The 20,419-nt window shown below is 35.8% G+C and overlaps 2 protein-coding genes and 1 long non-coding RNA gene across 3 annotated transcripts; 2 read left to right on the forward strand and 1 right to left on the reverse strand.

Annotated features, from left to right (window-relative positions):
- The first annotated feature begins 2,324 nt into the window (after window positions 1-2,324).
- On the forward strand, window positions 2,325-19,494 carry LOC119067368. Its single transcript, XR_005085926.1, has 4 exons — window positions 2,325-2,335; window positions 9,838-9,967; window positions 18,815-18,820; window positions 19,483-19,494. It is a non-coding gene; the product is annotated as an uncharacterized LOC119067368 (long non-coding RNA).
- LOC119067366 (ADP-ribosylation factor-like protein 8) lies at window positions 4,304-8,058 on the forward strand. Its single transcript, XM_037170281.1, has 4 exons — window positions 4,304-4,574; window positions 6,640-6,794; window positions 6,864-7,025; window positions 7,856-8,058. Exons 1-4 carry the CDS (start codon window positions 4,452-4,454, stop codon window positions 7,974-7,976), a joined length of 561 nt encoding a protein of 186 aa, XP_037026176.1. The 5' UTR covers window positions 4,304-4,451; the 3' UTR covers window positions 7,977-8,058.
- On the reverse strand, window positions 12,758-14,350 carry LOC119067362 (lipase member H-like). Its single transcript, XM_037170277.1, has 7 exons — window positions 14,232-14,350; window positions 14,001-14,165; window positions 13,670-13,897; window positions 13,516-13,605; window positions 13,431-13,456; window positions 13,161-13,368; window positions 12,758-13,092 (listed from the first exon to the last, which is right to left on the reverse strand). The coding sequence occupies exons 1-7, from the start codon at window positions 14,272-14,274 to the stop codon at window positions 12,821-12,823; spliced, it is 1,032 nt and encodes a 343-aa protein (XP_037026172.1). The 5' UTR covers window positions 14,275-14,350; the 3' UTR covers window positions 12,758-12,820.
- Window positions 19,495-20,419: the final 925 nt, after the last annotated feature.

Raw genomic sequence — 20,419 nt, forward strand, 5'->3', positions numbered from 1 at the left:
TTTTTAGCGAATGAGAGGTTTCGAATCGAATTCGCTAAAAAAGCCTTTTAGCATAAGTTAGGAACAACGTTTTTCCTAAATGACGTGGTACGATATTTCAACACTAGTTAGGAAAAGTACAGTTACGATGTTCTTTCAATGTGTTCGTTGGATTAAAAATACGTGTAGCGACAGGCTCACGGTTTATTGTAAACTCATTTGACAACTCATAGATTTTTTTTGCAGAAGTTAAAACGACGGCATTGATACTCACTTATTGTAAGGGTTATCTCTAATTCGAATTTCAGTTCATTGCTAGAATCTCTGTATTAGGTCCCTTATTTGACGTTTCGAAAATGAACCGCTACTGCCTGGTTTATGTTACTCTGCCGTGATACCCTCAATTACCTTCCATCTCGCGGTTATGTGACGCAGAAGCACTTGTTGCCAGATTTTGATCGTTTGTTTATGTTTACATTTTATTTAGTCAGCCAACGCACTTCAAGCAAAAGTGCTATTAGTGACAGCTGTCAAATAGAGTACTAGTTTGTATGAAAAGAGTGTCCGAATTTATTTACAGTGCCAAATTTTGTTCAATACACTGTCCAGTTTCAGTACCCTATTTAGAGTACCACTCATGCTTGAAGTGTCCTGAGTAGATTTTATTCGTCGATTACTAGATTATCTACTAGATTATTCAGGTCCCTAGTCAAACAAGCGCTCCTGCCTGGGTTACTTTTACTCTGCCGTGAGGTTATTGATTGCCTGGAAAATTAGAAGCACGGCATTTTGGAATTTCTTGATTTCTTGATTTGTCGAAAAGTTTCTAAAAAGTAGCTTCTGCACCGGACGTAGATGGGAAAAGATTCCCTCGAGTAGTTTCCCCCTCGTCTCGATCACATTTTCAATTCTAATCATTTTTATATACAGAAAACGCTAATAAGGAAGTAGCATATTTGCTTCTCTTTCAACATGTTATGACATTATATGAGTGAGAAGACCGAAGACCAGTTTAGCGTTGGGGTACTTGTCAAAATATTTCTTTCGCTTTCAGCATAATACTCAAAATTAACAGTGTAGTGTGTGTAAGCAATAGAGTGTTATGATGAAAGAGAAGCAAATACTTTGAGAAAAACCCCAAGGCAAGTTATAATAACTAGTCTTCGGTTTTCTCGCTCTGATCATAACAGTCAATACTCTCTCTAGCATCCAAACTCTCTCAAAAAATCGCTTTAGGGGGGGAAATAAGTTTGAGAAACGCTGATTTTTAATATGGCTTCAAAACAACAACAACAACACGAGAAAACAAAGTAGCAGTGATTCATAAACGTATTTACCACCTTAATAATTGTAGTATGGTTGCTAGGGAGGGTATTGTAACAGTCTATTCGAGTGTATATGTTGGTACTTTAGGAGACCGTTCGGCCTTTGTTTGGTATGCGTTCCATTGTTACTAGATTTTTTATCACAAAAATTCGTAGCTACCAGAATTAGAGAATAAGAAGAGCTGAGTTTCATTGCTAAAAAAATTTCAGTAATTTCTTTAATGAACTCAAGTAGAAATTCGAGTTCATTGCTGCAAACCTGATCCAAATAGTTAGTATTACAAAACGTGGTCATTGCTGCTCGCACTTGTCTCAAGATAACTTTTTGAAGTAGTTATTTATGTATCTGTGTCGGACGGTACATTTTTGGCAATTTTGCAAGTTGTAGCCCGTACAAAGTGAGGGCGACAAGCGAAAGTGCCTAAAATTAACCGTCCACCACAGATGCGCATATACAACTTTTCATGTTGGGTTCCTGAATTACGAGAATAATTCCAAGAAATGAAAATATATTTTGATTTTGAATGAATTTTGATTGGGTTTTGCAAATCGTTACAATGCAGAGTGCATCACGTCAGTATTAATAAAAAATTCTGGCTGGATTTTAGTAAGGGTTGTAACTTTAAACAAAAAAAAAACGTTTTTTGGTTTTGTCAAGTTGAATACAGGCACTGTCTATTACCATTTAAGATACCAATTCATTAAACCCGCTGCACCCGCTGCCAGAATCTATCACTAACATGCGGTAAATTGAATTCAGGGCCTGTACAGAAATTATATTTTTTTCGTCGCTCAGTTAATGAAACTAAATTTTGACAACTCTCACTTCAATACAAACAAATATAATTCGATTAATGTTCACTATTTACACACGATTTGCCCATTGAGAACTAATTATTGTTGATAATACTGAAATCCAAAACTGATCTCAAATAGAGTGTTATGATGAAAGAGAAGAAGACATTTTTGCAAGTACGTCAAGACAAGTTAAAATAAACCGATCTTCTGTCCTCTCGCTATCAACGTACCACGTTGAAAGAGAAGCTAATACTTTGACAAGTACTAGAAGGCAAGTTATAATAATTAGTCTTCGGTTTTCTCGCTCTGATCATAACAGTTTTGGATTTTTTGACACTCGTCACTGACCAGTTAATTAGGTTCTCTCTTAAATTTTTTTTACATTTTTTTGGATGTCGAATATTATTTTACATATTTTAACATACATCAAAATTTTGCTTATTTGTTTTTTAATTGTAAAAAGTATTGGTAAAGTTAGCAGAATTACCAACGTTCGTCAACATGCGACCAGCGCGCCATCTTAATTATTCAAGCTGTTACAATTTACACATAAAAGTATCGGGATGTTTAGTAAAGAATCAAACCAAATATCATTTAAATTTTAGAATTTGACCCTTTAAATTTTGTTATTTAAATTCGTCACTTTTAATCAACCTTATAAAAAAATGACACATTATTTTGGCATAGTGTAGAATAATTTTTGGTTGCTGTTTGTATATGGAATTGAAATAAATTCATATGCGAGAGCCTAATTCTTTACGATCAAAATTTATCAAAATTCGTTTTGTCACCGATTTCACTCCATGTACATGACCGTTGACATTTCAAACAATTTAGCACATTTAGACCTATTGTTTGAACTATATCAAATGTCACGTACATTGAGGCTAAACGGAATGAAAACGGAAACAAAACGCATGACTCTGAGGCCACCTTAGGCTCATCTATAATTAATTAATTTCAGATGTTATAAAAAGAATAACTTTCAGACATACAACGAAGTATGTGAACTGAAATTACTTACACTCATAGGACTTGTTGTATTTGCATTTAAAATGTATGTTGTTTGGCTAGGTTATGGATAGAAATTAAAATTTGATCTCACCTAGTTTATTGTCAGTGGCGGATTACCCTATGGGAATTCGGTACCGTGCCCATGGCGCTGGAAACAGTTGGCGCTGAGCTCAGCCACAGAATGGACAACTATTGTCTGAAGAGAAATTGTTTATTAGTTTCAAACTGAAATTAAAAAAAAATTTGCCTGCGCCGCTCGTAATCTGTCACAAACCTATAGACAGTTTGCGGATGCCGAATCACATAAAGCACAGTACACACGTAGTTTTTAAAATTTTTATTTTGACGAGTGCAGGAGTCCCCGGGTTAAAAGTGAAAAATGCAATTCGTATGTCATAGTATTCAGTCCAAACATTTACAAAAAGGAATTATTTTGCGAGGAAACATGAATGGTGAAGTCTAAAATGAAACATTCTGAACTATAGTTCTTCACATCATGGAAAGTGTCACAAAACGAGAAAACAGCGCCTATTCGATCACTTGAACTAGTTCAGAATGAGTTGCTGAGCTGATGTCCATTTGCCTTTTACACACAAGAGCGTAAATCAGGTTAAAAAAGGAAATCTGATGCCTCGAAAAAGAAAAAGCTCGACCATTGAATTAGCGTAAAAACTACGAATTGTGATGTGGTCTTCATAAACTAAAAGTAACTTTTAACTCACACCAGCAGTCAGTGCCATGCCAATAATCAAAAAAGAATTTTTTGATGGTATCAGAATTTGTGTAGTGATACCTTATTTTTGAAAATTTCTTGCTCGCTGCGCTCGCAATTACATTTCTTCCACTTCTATCGTAACACTATCATTCATTTCAATAGTCTCCGGAATGCACGTCTTAAACAAGCAGCAATTTTCGTTAGTACCACCTTGTTATATGAAATTCATATAGAAAAATTGGCGCTTAAATTGCGTTTGCCAGTGGCGCTGAAAACCTTAATCCGCCCCTGTTTATTGTACGTATTCCAATAAAAATTTGAAGCAGATTCGGTGTTAATCACCAGTTTAAAAATTTGCGGTATTGTTTGTATTAAAAGCTCTAAACCCTCTAAACGGTATTACCGGTATTACTCAGTTTGTCTGTGGAAATTCAACCTGACAAAAATAAATAAATCTGCTAGCCATTACCACTTACGTTCGAAGTGTCACACACTCTTGGTGTTGGTGTTGTCTAGTGATTTGCTTGTTTCCATATTTTTGAAAATTTCCGAAAAAAAGTGTTGGGCGTTGTGTTGTGCTTACGTTTAATTAGAAAATATTTTTAAATAAAACCACAAACATGTTAGCAATAATAAATAGAATATTAGACTGGTTCAAGAGCCTGTTTTGGAAAGAAGAAATGGAGCTCACTCTGGTCGGGTTGCAGTACTCGGGAAAAACAACATTTGTTAATGTTATCGCGGTAATCTCACATATGAAAACATGTTTCACTTCTTTTGTTTATTGGTGTTGTTGTTACTCGTAATCCCAATTTGAGTTTTATTGTGTTTGGACGATATATTCATCATCGATTATTATTAAAATGCGACGTCAAATTGGGCATTTTTTTTTTGGTGTGTGAAAATCGAAACAATGACTAATACACCGTAATCGTCGCCGATGAACTGGCTGTATAACATTCTGTACCTACATGTCAGAAATATGCATTTTGATGTTCGTTCGTTCTTTTTGTTTTCCAATTTTCAATATATGAATTCACAGCACAATCTTATCATATTCATGTCGTTGAATAAATTTATTTCAATGTTAATGCTACGTGCACGGATGTACACTTTATCAAAAGAAAAAAGAAATTGGAAAATTGCTCGGTTCTAAAAATCGATATTTCTGACACTGACATCTAAAGGATATCATGCCACAAACTGAATTTGGTAAATGGCACTCAGTCATTGCGTATAAATTAGATGAATGGCTGTGGTTTTGGTTGATGAGAATTAGATATTTAGTGTCTTCCCAGTTTTTTTTGTTTTTTTTTTTTTTTTGTTTCTGGGCATATTAAAGACTGACAACGTTCATTCGAATTACTCTAAATATTACTCGATATGAGCGAAATTCGATCACAGTAACGGAATACTGGAATTTCTGGAAATTCGATAGATTACCTTCACGAACTTCCGCAATTCTTACGTAGACTAGATCTTCTGTGGTATCAACGTTTCGGTAATGGAACTCATTGCGGCAAAACAACATCCGAAACTCGTTACTCCGTTGAACTTCGAAAATGTCCTAATTACTTTTCGAAAAAACCAAAAAATTAATTGAGAAAGGGGTTGTGCTGATACACATAGCGAGTTTGACATAAAATTCTTTTGTTTTCGTCCCTTTTCCAATGTTTTGAAACTTCAAACTTGCGAAGACTACGAAATTTTGATGATTGAAATGAATCGCAATGAGCCCGAAAACAAAAGAATTTTATGTCAAACTTGCGTTGTTATGAGTGTTTCTACAGGTAGACAGCCTAATATAAATATAAATCCACTAAACTAATGTCTTGAACTGTTGTTATTACCCTCATATCGCCTTGTCAATATTCATTTCAATCCAGTAACTTACTTGAATTATTTAACATTTGAAGGTCTATTACTTCATTAGCGGTCTTATTGTTGACCGCAACTGCGCTGAGTCCCAACACTTACAAATCAAATAACACATAAATCCGAATGAATTGTTGTTTTACCAGTATGTCACGTTGATTGAGTTACCACACTCTTTTGAACAAAAGAATACTCCGCAAACTCACTTAGTTCGTGATAACAATGTGACATTACCAATCGGTTGAAGACTCAAGAACGTTCATGAGCGGCAGATGAACCTTCAGCTGTAATCGCACATACGCCGTTAATTTTATTGTTTCATAATCAACGGAGAGCTAAACGTCGTAAAGGCCAACACACATTAGCATCTAGTGTCATCGGGAATACGATATTTCTATTGTTTAAATAAGCTAAAATCTGTCAAAACCGATTTTAACAATAGAAATATCATATTCCCAACTGACACTAGATGCTAGTGTGTGTTGGCCTCAAGTGCGTGGACACACTTAATTTCTCCATCTCCATTTCTCCAATCAAAGATTTTTTTCAGCGACTTCTTTGTACAAATTTGGTGTTGTTTTCGCAACCGATTTCCTTGTTTTGCTAAAGATTACGGAGCAAATTATATTTGACGGACGGATTTATCTACCTCTCGAAGCTGCACTTGTTCAACGAAAATTACACCGAAACAATTTTTACTTAGCTACGAATCGAGTCGTACGAGTAAGTAAACATTGTTGTCATTACGTGTCTGAAGTTCGGACACTTCGCTAGGTGTCAGTTAAGAAAGTCACTCAAATCATAATTAAATTTTCTGCAACGAATGCATTGAATATTCTATTAGAATGTCGAATTTCCCATTTAAACAAATGTACCCAAACTGAAGACCATGATTGATCAAAAATTATATTATCAAGATCGTCTCCTTTGCAGTCTGGTCAATTCAGTGAAGATATGATACCCACAGTCGGTTTCAACATGCGAAAAATCACAAAAGGTAACGTAACAATAAAAGTTTGGGACATTGGCGGTCAGCCCAGATTCCGATCGATGTGGGAACGATATTGTCGCGGAGTGAATGCTATAGTGTACGTAGCCCATTGAACATGATTGAACGAAACAACGACTAACCAGATGAATCGCATTAATGCTTACAGGTATATGGTTGATGCAGCCGATTTAGATAAAATGGAGGCGTCGAGGAATGAACTACATTCACTATTGGATAAGCCGCAGTTAAATGGTATTCCTGTATTGGTTTTAGGAAATAAGAGAGATTTGCCTGGAGCTTTGGATGAGACTGGTCTAATTGAACGAATGTAAGTTGCGTCCGTCGTCTTCGATTTTCATTGAAAATTATATTTCGCCTGCCACAAAGATCATGTTGAAAGACTGTGTCAATAAAGGTGGGGCGACAGGTGAGCCCCGTACATTTACCACAGTTCTGCCAGAAAGTAGATAATAGTAAGGACTTGAAACAAATTTTTCACACTAATCAGTTCTATAGTACACTTGAGAGATTTGGAGTCATCATGTCAACCAATACACATTTTTAACGAAATGTGCGGCAACACTAGATTCTCGTTCTCTCAGCTTCATCAATTTAATTTATCCTTTTCGTTGTTACAATACACTTGTGGGCTTAAAAATGTGCTACACAAGCTCATCTCTTCTTTATATTTCGCCGTCCGGCGTGACCCGAAAATTACAGTTCTGTGGCCATAAGATCCTGCTGGTACAAATACTTGTTACCAGGACTATTTTTGTTAAAGTTTTCTCAAATCTTTCCGACTTTTCCTACATTTTCCGAAAATGTATTCTGGGAAAATTCACGAAAACATGGGAAATCCAAGAAAATATAGACATGTATTCTCCCAAAAACACTGTAGGTCGAGCTGGATGAAGTTAAGAAATATAAATATAGCCGCCATCGCTATGATTCGATCTCTATCCAACTCAGTCCCCATATGAAATCGACACAAGCATATTTTTGAGAAAGTAAAGTTTTCTTCATTTTCTCGAATTTACAAGAATTTCATACATTCTCTGTATTTGTTCCAATATGGCGATAACTTAACTTCATTTCAACTTACGAATAAGCTACAAAGACTCGCATGATTAAAATCAATATTTTTGTATCTCGTTTCAGGAATTTATCGAGTATTCAAGATAGAGAAATCTGTTGTTATAGCATCTCATGTAAGGCAAAAGATAACATCGATATTACACTGCAATGGTTAATTGCTCATTCGAAAAGTCAAACTCATTAATAAATTTAACAAGTTAAAACATAACAAAGAAATAAAAATAAAAAACAAAAAGAAAAAGAAAACAAAAAAAAAAATATAAAAATATATAATCCCCCAGTTCTGAGAATATTTTTTTCTTTTCTTTTTTGGTTTTTTACAATTTTTTAGACGAAAATTGTTTTTTGTCTCAATTTATAAATTCTTTCTCCTTTTATTTTCGAATTATTTAAGTTTATGTTGTGTAGGTTGTAAGGATACAGAAACGTTTTGCTTTTGAAGAAGACATAATTGATAAATAGAAATTTTACATTTAAAAATGAAGAAGATGAAGAAGAAAGAATTCAAGATTAAACGAAAATCAATTTATCAAAACAATAAAAATTTAAAAACAAAAAATAATTAAAAATTTAATTATTTCTTAACAAAACAAAAAGATTTTTCTTTGCTTAAACTACGTAAATAAACCTGTTGGTTATTTGACACCTGACAACAAAATTCCTACCACGTGACATTGTCCACAAACCCAGTTGAAATGGAACATATTACAAATTCTCAAAAATTTACCCGCCTCAACCCTTAATATTTGGATAAAAGTCTGCGAGGCTAATCGGTTGATCACAAAAAAAAAATTATCTTATGCAATGCCCTAAAAATATCTACAGACCTCAATGAGTTGGACCAGGAAGGTTTAGAAGCCCGGTTTGATATTATCGAAAAATCGACTCATCCCAGCATATTACTTTATCCTTCTTTCGAACATGGAAAAATTTGGATTCGTTTGACAAAGTAAAAAAAGTAGTAAATTCGGATTCCTAAAATTACATGCGTTACTTCATGTCTCACATATGTTATACAAAAATGTTGTAACAAAATCACATAGAGGGATTCTTTTGGAAATCCATCTATCAAAATCGGACCCATTTCGTCTGGGATATATACATGGTTTGAAAGGTCTTTGCCAGTAGACCTCAAAACAGGCCTCACACAGTCTCGAGCCACACCTAGTTGCTGGTGGAAGATCTCCGAAGTTGGAAAAATAGTGTTTTTTATCCGAATTTTTTGGCCGTTATAAATGATCGTTCCGGGTGAGAATAGGCTCGTTGGAAAGCTGAGCTTACGTACTTTCGGGTCATGCTTGTTTGATTAGATTCATTGATATATGTTTGCAAAAATTTGCAAGAAAAATTTTCAAAATCTGTGTGAACTTTAGACAGGTCTGGGCTGGTACTGATGACGCTTAATGTGAACCTAACATGCTAGTCGTAACATACATTGTCTAAGCTTTCCGTTGATACCTCATTTGCAGTGCTGGTGATAGAGAGATGTACTTACTGCCGTAATTTTGATAAAAAACAATTTCCAGTGAAAATAACACAAAATTTTCCGATAATTCTCTTGTTATTTCATGGGAAATTGTTTTCCTTCCGAATTACGACAGCTCATAGAGGTAGACAGCTTAGGTGTGCAATTTAACATCTTACTCGTTTAATATCCGAATGAGTAAATCATTGATTGGTTTGGTTGTTCGTCTAAAGCTGCGAGCGCACTTACACCGTTTAGCTCTCCGTTTACGTTTTAACAATGGAAAGTGGGAGGAGCTTCCATTGTTCACTCGTAAACGGAGTGCTAAACGGCGTAAGTGCGCTCGCAGCCTAAGAACTCGAAGAAAATGTAAAATGTAATCCGATCACGTTTGGTTCGAGATCTGACTTAAAAAAATTAAATCGACCCTGGACGCGGTTCTTTTAAAGAAAAACATATCGATGATGAAACTGAAGGAAAAATCAAAGCATCATAACATTTAAGTTTTTTGGTTCTGTCCAAAATGCAGACAGTGTTACAGTGTTACACAGTGCAAGAGTTATATCTCGTATTAAAATAGTTTAAAGCTGCCAGCGGACTTACGCCGTTTAGCACTCCGTTTACGAGTGAACAATGGAAGCTCCTCCAACTTTCCATTGTTAAAACGTAAACGGAGAGCTAAACGGAGTAAGTCCGCTGGCAGCTTAAATGTCGAAATTAGAGTAGAGATGGAAAGCTTGTTTTTAAAGATTCGTAGAGCCGCGCTCTAAATTATTTCAATTTAGGGTTTTCACACTGATACAGTGATAAACTCTCTAAATTTTTTCTAAATTTCTTGCGTCTCTTCTCTCATTTCTCTATATATTCGTTATGAAGAAATAAGAGAAGTTGGAGAAATAAGCGATTTAATGATTGCGTTGGTTAGATAATGGATTATCTGATTTTTTCAGTGTTTTTTTTGGGTCGGGAACTGAAATATTTCACAATTAACAAAACTTTACGTGATGCAAACTGAAAAAAGACGCTCCGTTTTGGCGCAATGTAACTTTTTCAGCAATGCAACAATTTTGGTATTTTTGTTGACAATTTGGCTGAGAAAGAGAGAAATAAAGAGCTGATTGAGTTGATCGCATTTTGGTAGCAACGACTGGTAGCGGATATTAAAAAAAAATGAAAATTCCATTGACAAAAAGTGGCATGGCAATTATACAATTATACAAGTTCTCAGAACTTCACCGTGTGTCAAATTATTCCACATCGAATGTCATATTTTTGCTTCGTGTGCCAGATTACCCGATACCGGCACAAGGCTTGTCATTTAGCTTACTAACTGGCACAGTAGAATATTTCGGTAATGAAATAGTCTCTAAAGTGCCGATTCCACTTAAAAAAAGTACGCCGTGAGAGAGCCGTTAGAGCGCCGTGAGAGAGCAAACTGTCAAATAAACAAAGAAAAATTGAAAAAATTCAATTTTGTCTCTCACACGGAGTACTTTTTTTGGTAAGAGGAAACTAAGCATAAGAGCCGCAACAAAGAGCAGCGAAACTCTGGTAGAGTGTTAAAAGATAATGTCGAAAAGAGTGTGCCCCATCGAGTTCAGCTAAATAAACTGAATGGTCTTTTCTCACTCTATAGTAATGATCTAGTCCCAAAATGATCATCTACCATTTCACTAAGTCTGGATTGACAATCATCTGTTTTCATTCCGTTTTGCCTCCGTGCACATGAATAGTGTTTGAAACGACAATTGTTACGTACACGGAGGCAAAACGTGATAATATATAATATATAAGTATATAAGTATCCATCGATGCAATATAGGGTAGATTGGTACACACGAACAACGTTTGTGCGGAAAGAATGTAAGAATGTATGTGTAACGTAACTTACGTTCTGAGAAAGCGCGCATAATAAAGTATAGTTTCCACTTAAAAAGAGCACTCCGTTTAGCCTCCGTCTACATGACAGTTGTAAAATAGAACAAAAGAACTGTCACGCAAACGGAGTGGAAATTGAATTTATTTCAATTTTTTACTCCGTTTACGTGACAGTTCCTTTGTTCCATTTTACAACTGTCATGTAGACGGAGGCTAAACGGAGTGCTCTTTTTAAGTGGAAACTATACTTAAAGCCACACAAATATTTCAAAATCTTAATGTCTCTTTCCTTTTTGAATGTATACCTTTTAATGTCCCATCGCTTCGTTTTGTGTTGTGATTAAAATGTTTTGTCGTTGTGTGTGTGATATATTTCCGAATTTTCGTTCTTCGTGTGTACCAATCTATATTATATCGATGGTTTCCTCTTACCAAAAACGTACTCAGTGTGAGAGAGACAAAATCAATTTTTCCTTTTTTATCTTTGTTTATTTGACAGCTTGCTCTCTCACGGCTCTCTCACGGAGTATTTGTTGAGTGGAGTGGACACTTAAGAAGGCCAAAATTTTGTAGAAGGAGTCATTAAGTCGATGACATACGTAGTTTAAAAGTGCGTTCTTTTGGCACAGTGTGCCAGATTCCCCGATACCGAAAAGAAGGTCATTTAGAGAATTTATCGCTGTAGCTTCCCCGAAGTTAAATTTAACTTGGGCTTGCTTTCTCTTTAAACCCTGACAAGATGGATGTTTTTTTTTGGGGCGGTGGTTCTCAAGTGTTGGTAACTTTAAGAATTCATCCACGAATTACGAACTGAGTGAAAATCATCACTCTGAACTTCGAAAATAGGAAGATTGAAAACTTAACCAAAAGTCGGCATTTGAAAGTTAAACTCCGAGGACAAAAAATATCGAAAAATTGGACAATTTTTTCGAAATGTAACCGACTTTTTACTAAGGACACAATCTTTGGGAAAACATTTTCCTAAATTTCCCAAACTGCCCTTAACATAAATATTTCAGAAAAACCTCTCTATAGTCTTATATGCGTCATCCCTAATGCATCGCGAACAAAAATAGTTTGGCGCTAATTGGTTGATGTCTTACACTCACTAGTAACACCTAGTTTGGCATTGACATTCTGTTGTGAGACTAATTTCATTTCAGTCTTTATTCTGGTTCGACGTTGTTTGATGGCCTTCCGCCAACGATCACAAATTCTCTCTCACCTTTAATCAATTTTGTCGTTCATTGAAAGCGTATTTGCTGACGCGACTTGATTTAAATTAGCTGATAGGTACTTATGAACGTAATATTTGAATTCTTATGCAGACAATTCACGATGCTGTAAAAGTTCACAAGTCTTCCATGAAATTGAATCAGTACTTTTTTCAGAAGTCTCTCTCTGGAGGTAAGTATCCCACAGTTTTTAGGTGTGAAGATAAAATATGACGATAAAAATAGCATAGCAATAGACGTCAATGGTCTCAAAATATGAATGGCTTTATGATTACTCTTTGCTGCGATGATAAAGGTTATCTCAACTTTGGTTATGTGGTTCCCAGTGAAGTGGAAAGTGAGCGCCAACAAACAAATGAAAACAAAAAAAAACGTCAACGAAAATTGGTAATCTAATCATCAATTGATTGTATTACGAATCTATTATTTAAGTCGACAATGGTACTGCTATTATCTCGGTCCTTGAGAAAATGGAGCTGCTGGATTGGTGGTTAAAAAGTACACACTTCCAGCGGGACTGAAACCATCATTGACCGGCTCACCGCCCATCCTTCTGCTTGGCCCGCTGATGACACAATTTCTGTTCTGGATATCAGCAAATCCACGACATCTGATAGCACCAAAAATTCTGGCCGGCGTTAGCGCCTCTTCGAAGAAATCATTGACTAAAGCGTGTCCACAACTTCCGGCTAGATCAATTCCACAACCCGGTTGACTAGTTCCTGTTTAAATGGAAAATTTTAAAGTGGAACACAAAAAACAAATTCTGAAATAGCTTTGCCAAGCCTACCCCAGTTTGGATAAAAGTTTGCGTGGCCAATCGGTTGAGAGAAGCCCAATCTACCGATGTCGGTGAATTGAACTTCTACATAATCTGCATCCGTCCAATGAAGACGATCTTCGGGTCTGTCGATTGTAAATAGTGGACCCGCCGGATCTAAAGCTACAATCGAAGAGAGTCGACCACGCGTCACTCTTTTACCGACTGCACCGCATACCTTTGAAAACCATTTTTTTTGGGTAAAATAAAACTTTCCCATTCTTAAAGTAGTTTACTTACATGACCACCTAGACTGTGTCCGATGACTGACCGGACCAAGAACGTATTGAGTAATCTACTTATAAAAATATTGAAAGATCTTTACCGGAAATTGATGAAAATGCTACTCCGGCTGAATTTAACCAATCAATAAACCGTGCCACTACTGCACCCGCTTCATTAACTCGACTGCGAGCTTACAATGGAACAATAATTTTTAGTAAGGAAAATTCTCATTACTTTTTACCAACACTACTCACCCAAAACGTAATTCGGTGTTCCTGCGCCAGCACCCCAGTCCACAATTATGACATTGTATTCACCACGATTCAAGAAAGCGTTTCTGAAAGATCCACCAGTTCGGTTGCCTCCTTCACTCCATCCGTGAATTCGAAACCTTGTTTGATGATTGAAATTGAAATGGCTGTTGATCAAATCGTTATTGTTGTAAATTCGAATGATTTGTCCGTCGTTCTGACCACTGTTTCCTTTTAAAACGTTAGCAGGATATTGTTGGTGAAAATTTATAATAAAAATTCTTGAAAATATATTTCGAAATTTTCAAGAATTTTCATAAATAATTTCTCATACTTCTGGTGAACAAACGGAAAAGGATGTCATTCATTCCATTGAAAGCAGGCTCCATACCCATATCGATAGCATTAATGTCAACGTATTCCATTTCCCCGTTGATGGTTGGAATCCATTGCCAATTCTCTTCGGTCAATTGTTGGCTTTCAGCTGCCAAACACAGACCTATATCAACGACACTTTTGAATCAGCAACTGTAAAATCGAAATAGATAAGTAGTGTGTAGATCACCTACTGCTACCAGCACCAAGCTACTGAATAAAAACACTTTCATGTTGTATTGTCGAGTAATTGAAACTGACTGGAGCACCAAAAATCCATTATTCAGTCCATCAGTCTAATTATTATGAATTATTATGAAAGGGTTTATCGCACCGACGACATGATGACTTCCTTATCTTCTTTTTGCTAAAACAAAGTCATATATCTCTGTGCGCAGGAAAGTTTGGTACAGTGATTTCGATACTTAAAAATTTGATGATGTTTTTGGTGACACAACTCTGAAAAGGTTGTGAGGTGAAATAACGGTTGATGAATTTACTTATTACAGGTGCAGTAAGTACGTTGTGTTTTTTGTAAGCTCGAAATCTAATGTGTCCACACTAAACACATTAGATTTCGAGCTTACAAAAATTAGTATCAAAAAGCAGTCGTTTGTTCCTCTCCGAGAGGTACATTTTATAGAGAAAACCAACAGAAGTCACTTCATTTGGGTGATGGAGTCTCCAATGGAAGACATAAACCCCATATTGAGCTATCATTAGTATTCGATAGAGCACTGTCTCGAGTTCCACTGTCGCCATGGCCTGATGAAAAATGGTATTTTGAACTGCATATTAATGCAAAAGCATTCAATTTTTTCTCAGATCGCAACAGTGGTCGAATGTCTTATCATTGATTAGACAATATTCCTGTCCTAATTGCACGGATTCGTTGACGATAATGAAGGCTTAGTCATCTGTCGGTTAACATTTCAACAAATGTAATTGCGCTTTATATTTATATGGAAGACGCAAAACTCAAGTCGCATGTTTTTATTTCACTTATGAAGGTTCGAAAAAACTTTCATATGTTCACATAAACGTATGTGTAAACCCATGCTTTGTCTATACCAACCCAACAGCAAAGCGGTTAACTGGTCTGCGGGGAATCTGGCACACTGTGCCAAAAGAACGCACTTTTAAACTAGGCGTGGGGTAATTTGGCACACGGTGCTAAAACAACGCATTTTTCAACTACTTAAAAGGTTAACTCGCACACAATTTTTCGATACCAAAATTTTGTAAAAGGAGTCATTAAGTCGATGAGATGGCTAAAAAGCATTTGCAGCCATGAATTTGCGTGTGCGAGTTCACCTTTTACTTAGTTTAAAAGTGCATTCTTTTGCCACCGTGTGCCAAATTATCCCACATCGAATGTCATATTTTTGCTTCGTGTGCCAGATTACCCGATACCGGCACAAGGCTTGTCACTTAGCTTACTAACTGGCACAGTAAAATATTTCGGTAATGAAATAGTCTCAAAGATCAGCAACAAAGAGCAGCGAAACTCTGGTAGAGTGTTAAAAGATAATGTCGAAAAGAGTGTGCCCCATCGAGCTCAGTTAAATTAACTGGTTTGTTCCTAGTTAACTGGACCTTAATTTTTTCCAATGAGACCAGTTGAATGGTCTTTTCTCACTCTATAGTAATGATCTAGTCCCAAAATGATCATCTACCATTTCACTAAGTCTGAATTAACAATCATCTGTTTTTATTCCGTTTTGCCTCCATGCACATGAATAGTGTTTGAAATGACAATTGTTACGTACACGGAGGCAAAACGGAATGAAAACGGATGACTGTGAGGCCAACTTAAGGAAATAATTATTCCAGAAAAATTCAGAGTTGAGGCGCTTCCTTTCCATATGGAAATCTTCCTGGCCAAACCTATAAAAGGATCTTGTGCACTGAAACCAAACATTACCTTTGTCGAAGGTGAACAGACAAATACCCAATAAACTGTTTAATATTTTCCGATGAGCATTCAGCATCCTCCGAAAACAATTTCTTCGAAAATATATTCAACATGAGTGTGTGTGTGCCTTCCGCCATTGAAACGCCAAGGCTAAATCTTGAATAAATTGAAATTTTATTTTCGTTTGATTCATTTTTAAGTAAAATGTTAATCATTGGGTGACACAACTAACGAATTTTCATGATGTATCTACTATAAAATTTAAATACCTTAATCTCTCTGTCTCTTTCTCCTCTTGAAATAATTAGGAATTCTATTTATGTTCTGAATATAAATAAAATGCAATGACATTATAATGTGATTTTATTTGATTTAAAATTTTATTTAATAAAACCACCCATATTGAAGAATGGTTTTATTATTCAAAGCATAGAGTAGCGTAGATGCGTCTACACCAAATGTATGTAATTCCAGTAGTTCATTATGTCGCATAGTTAATTTCACCACACCTAACCATACAGCACAGCGCACTAACCAACTCATAACAGTTAATGCACATCAGTTTATATATTAGGTGTAGTCAGTCAGTCAGTTTTGTCAACGAATATAATGAAATAATGGAATCCATTAGATGTCCTTCAAAAATGCATCATTCAAATTTACATTCTCGGAGGGTGGGTAACCTAGTATGTGTACACACGAATTAATTGAGAAGACATCATGCGACGTCACGCAATTTTGAAGGTATACTTACTATCCGTATAAGTTTCAGCGATTTCGTATTAGTTATTTCTGTGTTTGTTTTGAACGATTGACTTTAGGTAATTTCACGAATTGTAGGCCGAACGAAGTCTTCAAGCAAAAGAGTCCTAAAACAACCATCCCAAACAGTTACACCTGTAATTTTTCATGCAAAGGGCCGAAAACCCGAGAGACCCTCATTGCCCTCATTTTCGTCCCCAAAGTATGACAAATACATATATTTCCAATGATTTCGATGCTGACAAACAGCCACGGACTCAGACACTATCGCCCAAGTCGAAATAACTGAAGTATTTTCGAACTACTTCAGTCCCTTTTGTGAGCTTGTTATTGAAGATGACTAATTGCACGGCACAGTAAAATAAACCAGGCAGTAGCGGTTCATTTTCGAAACGTCAAATAAGGGACCTAATACACTGTATGAAAATGAACTCAAATGAACACTGCCATAAATTGAAAAATTTTATTCGCAAAAAATATAGGGCTACTAGATTATTCAAGTCCCTAGTCAAATCTCAGCGCTCCTGCCTGGTGAACTATACTCTGTCGTGCTAATGGTTATAAGGATGACTTTTATTGTCGTGGATATTTGATGGTGTATCGCTTCAATGATTTCTTCTAGAAGTGTGTGCCACAGATGAACTTTCTGACACGAACTTACCGCTGTCATGGGTAGGGTACGTATTATTTTGACTTTTGACCACTTGAAATTTAGATGGTGAATGTATCGTGACGACCATACCAAGAGTATCATAGAGTCGCTTTTATTCTCATTATCATATAGGTTTCTTAAGAAACAGGTTAAAGACAACTTGAAAGCAGTTGCCACCCAAAGAACGATTCAGTGGATATTTTCGATATAAATTTTTAGACAATTTAGACATTTTCTGCAATTTATTCCCTTAAAATAGGCACAGCTTTGTGATCAACTCAGAGGTATCTTAACCTGTTCTTTGTGCACCTAAAATAGCATACAACAGAGTGTCCGTTTGCTTAGGTAGACAGTGCTTTTTTGGACAATTTAATCGACTATGACTTACCGTTCCAAGATGTACTTCTTACGATCGATTGTTGAATATCTAATTTTGTCGTTTCTGAAATCACATGTGCTCAAAGACGTTTTTTTGGATTTCAACTAATTCGTACATTACCCGCTTTGATCGGTCGAATTTTGACAATTACATTGAGCCAGGAAACCAATGTTGCATTTTATGCACACGAATGATTCATGGTGTAATGGTAGAGCGAATGCAAAAAGAGTGTTGGTTCAAAAAAAGTAAAAAAAAAAATCGGAAAAATTCTAACAAAATTAAAGAAGAATCAATATATGACCGGTGAGAAGGGTGACCAGTGACAAGCAATTATATCCATTGCATATAACAACAATGAAAGATCTCCAAATAACAATTTTATAACAATTAAAATTCTAATCACGATTTTATAAAACTTAATTTATCTGCACATTTTACTTGTACGTTAAGTACATTATATAGTATACCATACCGTATACCTGCCATATACCATACCATAACGCTTTATACATTATTCAATCTACAGCAGACAAAAACGAAACATAAGAAATCGATTCTCATTTATAAACATATCTACACCTATTATTTATCGACGTTTTTCAAATTTGTAAAACAAAAACTGATTAGATTAACATTTAATATTATACGCCAAGTCCAATATATACATAACATAACACCTTAGCATGGGGTATCCAATCAGTAAATTGTATATAGGCAATTAAGCTAATGATTGATAGGTGAACGATGATCAACCGAATAGAGATCATTTGCATTTTAATTTATTTGAAATTTGTATTCTGTCGTTTGTGTGTACGGTTGGTTAATGTGCGTGTGTGCGTTCCAGAATAACGAAAAAGAAAAGAAATATTTCGTTATTTACCATGATCGATTTCTCTATGACCACATTATTCATTTGAAAATTTGTTTTTTTTCTTCGTCTAGGAATTCTCACAATTTCACTGGCACAATCGTCCCGTCCAGGGCCTAAAAATTTTGAAGTAAAATGGTTGTTAAGCTCAAGAACAATTCCATATTTGTCCAACTTTCATGTTTCAAAATCTTCAGGAAGAAGTTGATGAACTTTTTCGACAAACTTTGGAAAATATTTGCAACATTAAAATGACCCCGAAAGTTTGGAGACAAACATCGTTACGTTATTCATTGGCTGGAATTGGCATAAGAAAACTTGAAGATTTGGCGATTCCCGCATATCTTTCTTCAATTTTTCAATCAAAAAATTTATCAAATGTTTTATTAGGTCAATTGAATTTGGAGTTGGGACTACTTTTGAACAACAATACAGCTCGAATTGCGATTGCCATACGTTTGGGAGGGAAAGTATGCGAAAAACACACATGCCGATGTGGAAAAACTGTCGAAGAAAACGGCCACCACGGTTTATCGTGCATTAGGGGCGCTGGCAGAATTCCGAGACATGTAGGATTCAATAAAATAACCTTGAATGCCTTATCTAAAATCGATTTCCCGAGCATGCTAGAACCGCCTGGAATAAGCAGATCGGACGGAAAGCGCGTTGACGGTGTAACCATCACTCCATGGGAACGAGCGACACCGTTGCTCCATCATACCTGGCCCAATCAGCGAAAATCGCTGGCTCGGTCGCAGATCAATCAGAACGTCATAAACATAATCACTACATGGCATTAAAACGTGACTACATATTCACTCCCATCGCTTTCGAAACGTTCGGGCCAATGGGAGAGGACACTAAGAAATTCATAAATAAAATCGGAAAACTGTTGCAACAAAAAACTGGAGAAAAGCGCTCGACAAATTTCTTGATACAACAATATTCAATAGAAATTCAGAGAGGAAACTGTGCATCAATTTTGAAAACGTTTGAAAATGAGGATGCTAATGCCGTTTCAAACATATTTGATTTGTTATAAATCTAAAACTAATTAGAATAATTTCTTTTCATGTGTCGGGGCCGAAAATGAGGGAGTTTCGAGATTTTTCTCGGGTTTTCGACCCCTTACATGAAAATTTTTTTGAGTATCTGTTTTGGACGATTGATTTTAGGCACTTTCGCATGTAGCCCTCACAAACAACTATTATAAAATAATTGAAAATAATAATTAAAAAAAAAAGTTATCCAATAACGAATAAAAAATTCCATATTTTGTATATTCATCTTAAGTTGGTCCACATTTCAATTTCATTCCTACTGATACTACATTTTGTCGTCGTCTAATCTTTAATTCGTAAACTAAATACCCTCAATACAAACAACACACACTCTACGGATAATAGCGGCAGAGTCAAAATAGGTTTGTTCCAAGTAACTGTAAGCACGAAATTTGACTGGCCGAACGAACACGATTTCATCCACAGAGCTCGGTTTTCATACAAATATTTATGAGGTTATGTCTCTATGGATAAAATTTGACAGTAGTTTGACAATTCGTATGGCCTTGGAACAGACGGATTGAATAAAAATGACGCTGCGTTAGAAAGACTTGCGTGAGAAAGATTTTGAATTTCGACCCTACTTACGGCGTGAATAATGAAGTACAAGATTGATTATAAAGCATTACACGATGCTTAAAACAAACTGATCAAATCGCTATGTGGTGTTGCTTGATGTTAAGAAAAGGTTAATAGGATTCGAACTGCGTGAACTGAATGGAATACGTTGATTTTATTATA

Source organism: Bradysia coprophila, assembly GCF_014529535.1.
Source record: "Bradysia coprophila strain Holo2 chromosome X unlocalized genomic scaffold, BU_Bcop_v1 contig_12, whole genome shotgun sequence".
NCBI classification, from domain to species: Eukaryota; Metazoa; Arthropoda; class Insecta; order Diptera; family Sciaridae; genus Bradysia; species Bradysia coprophila.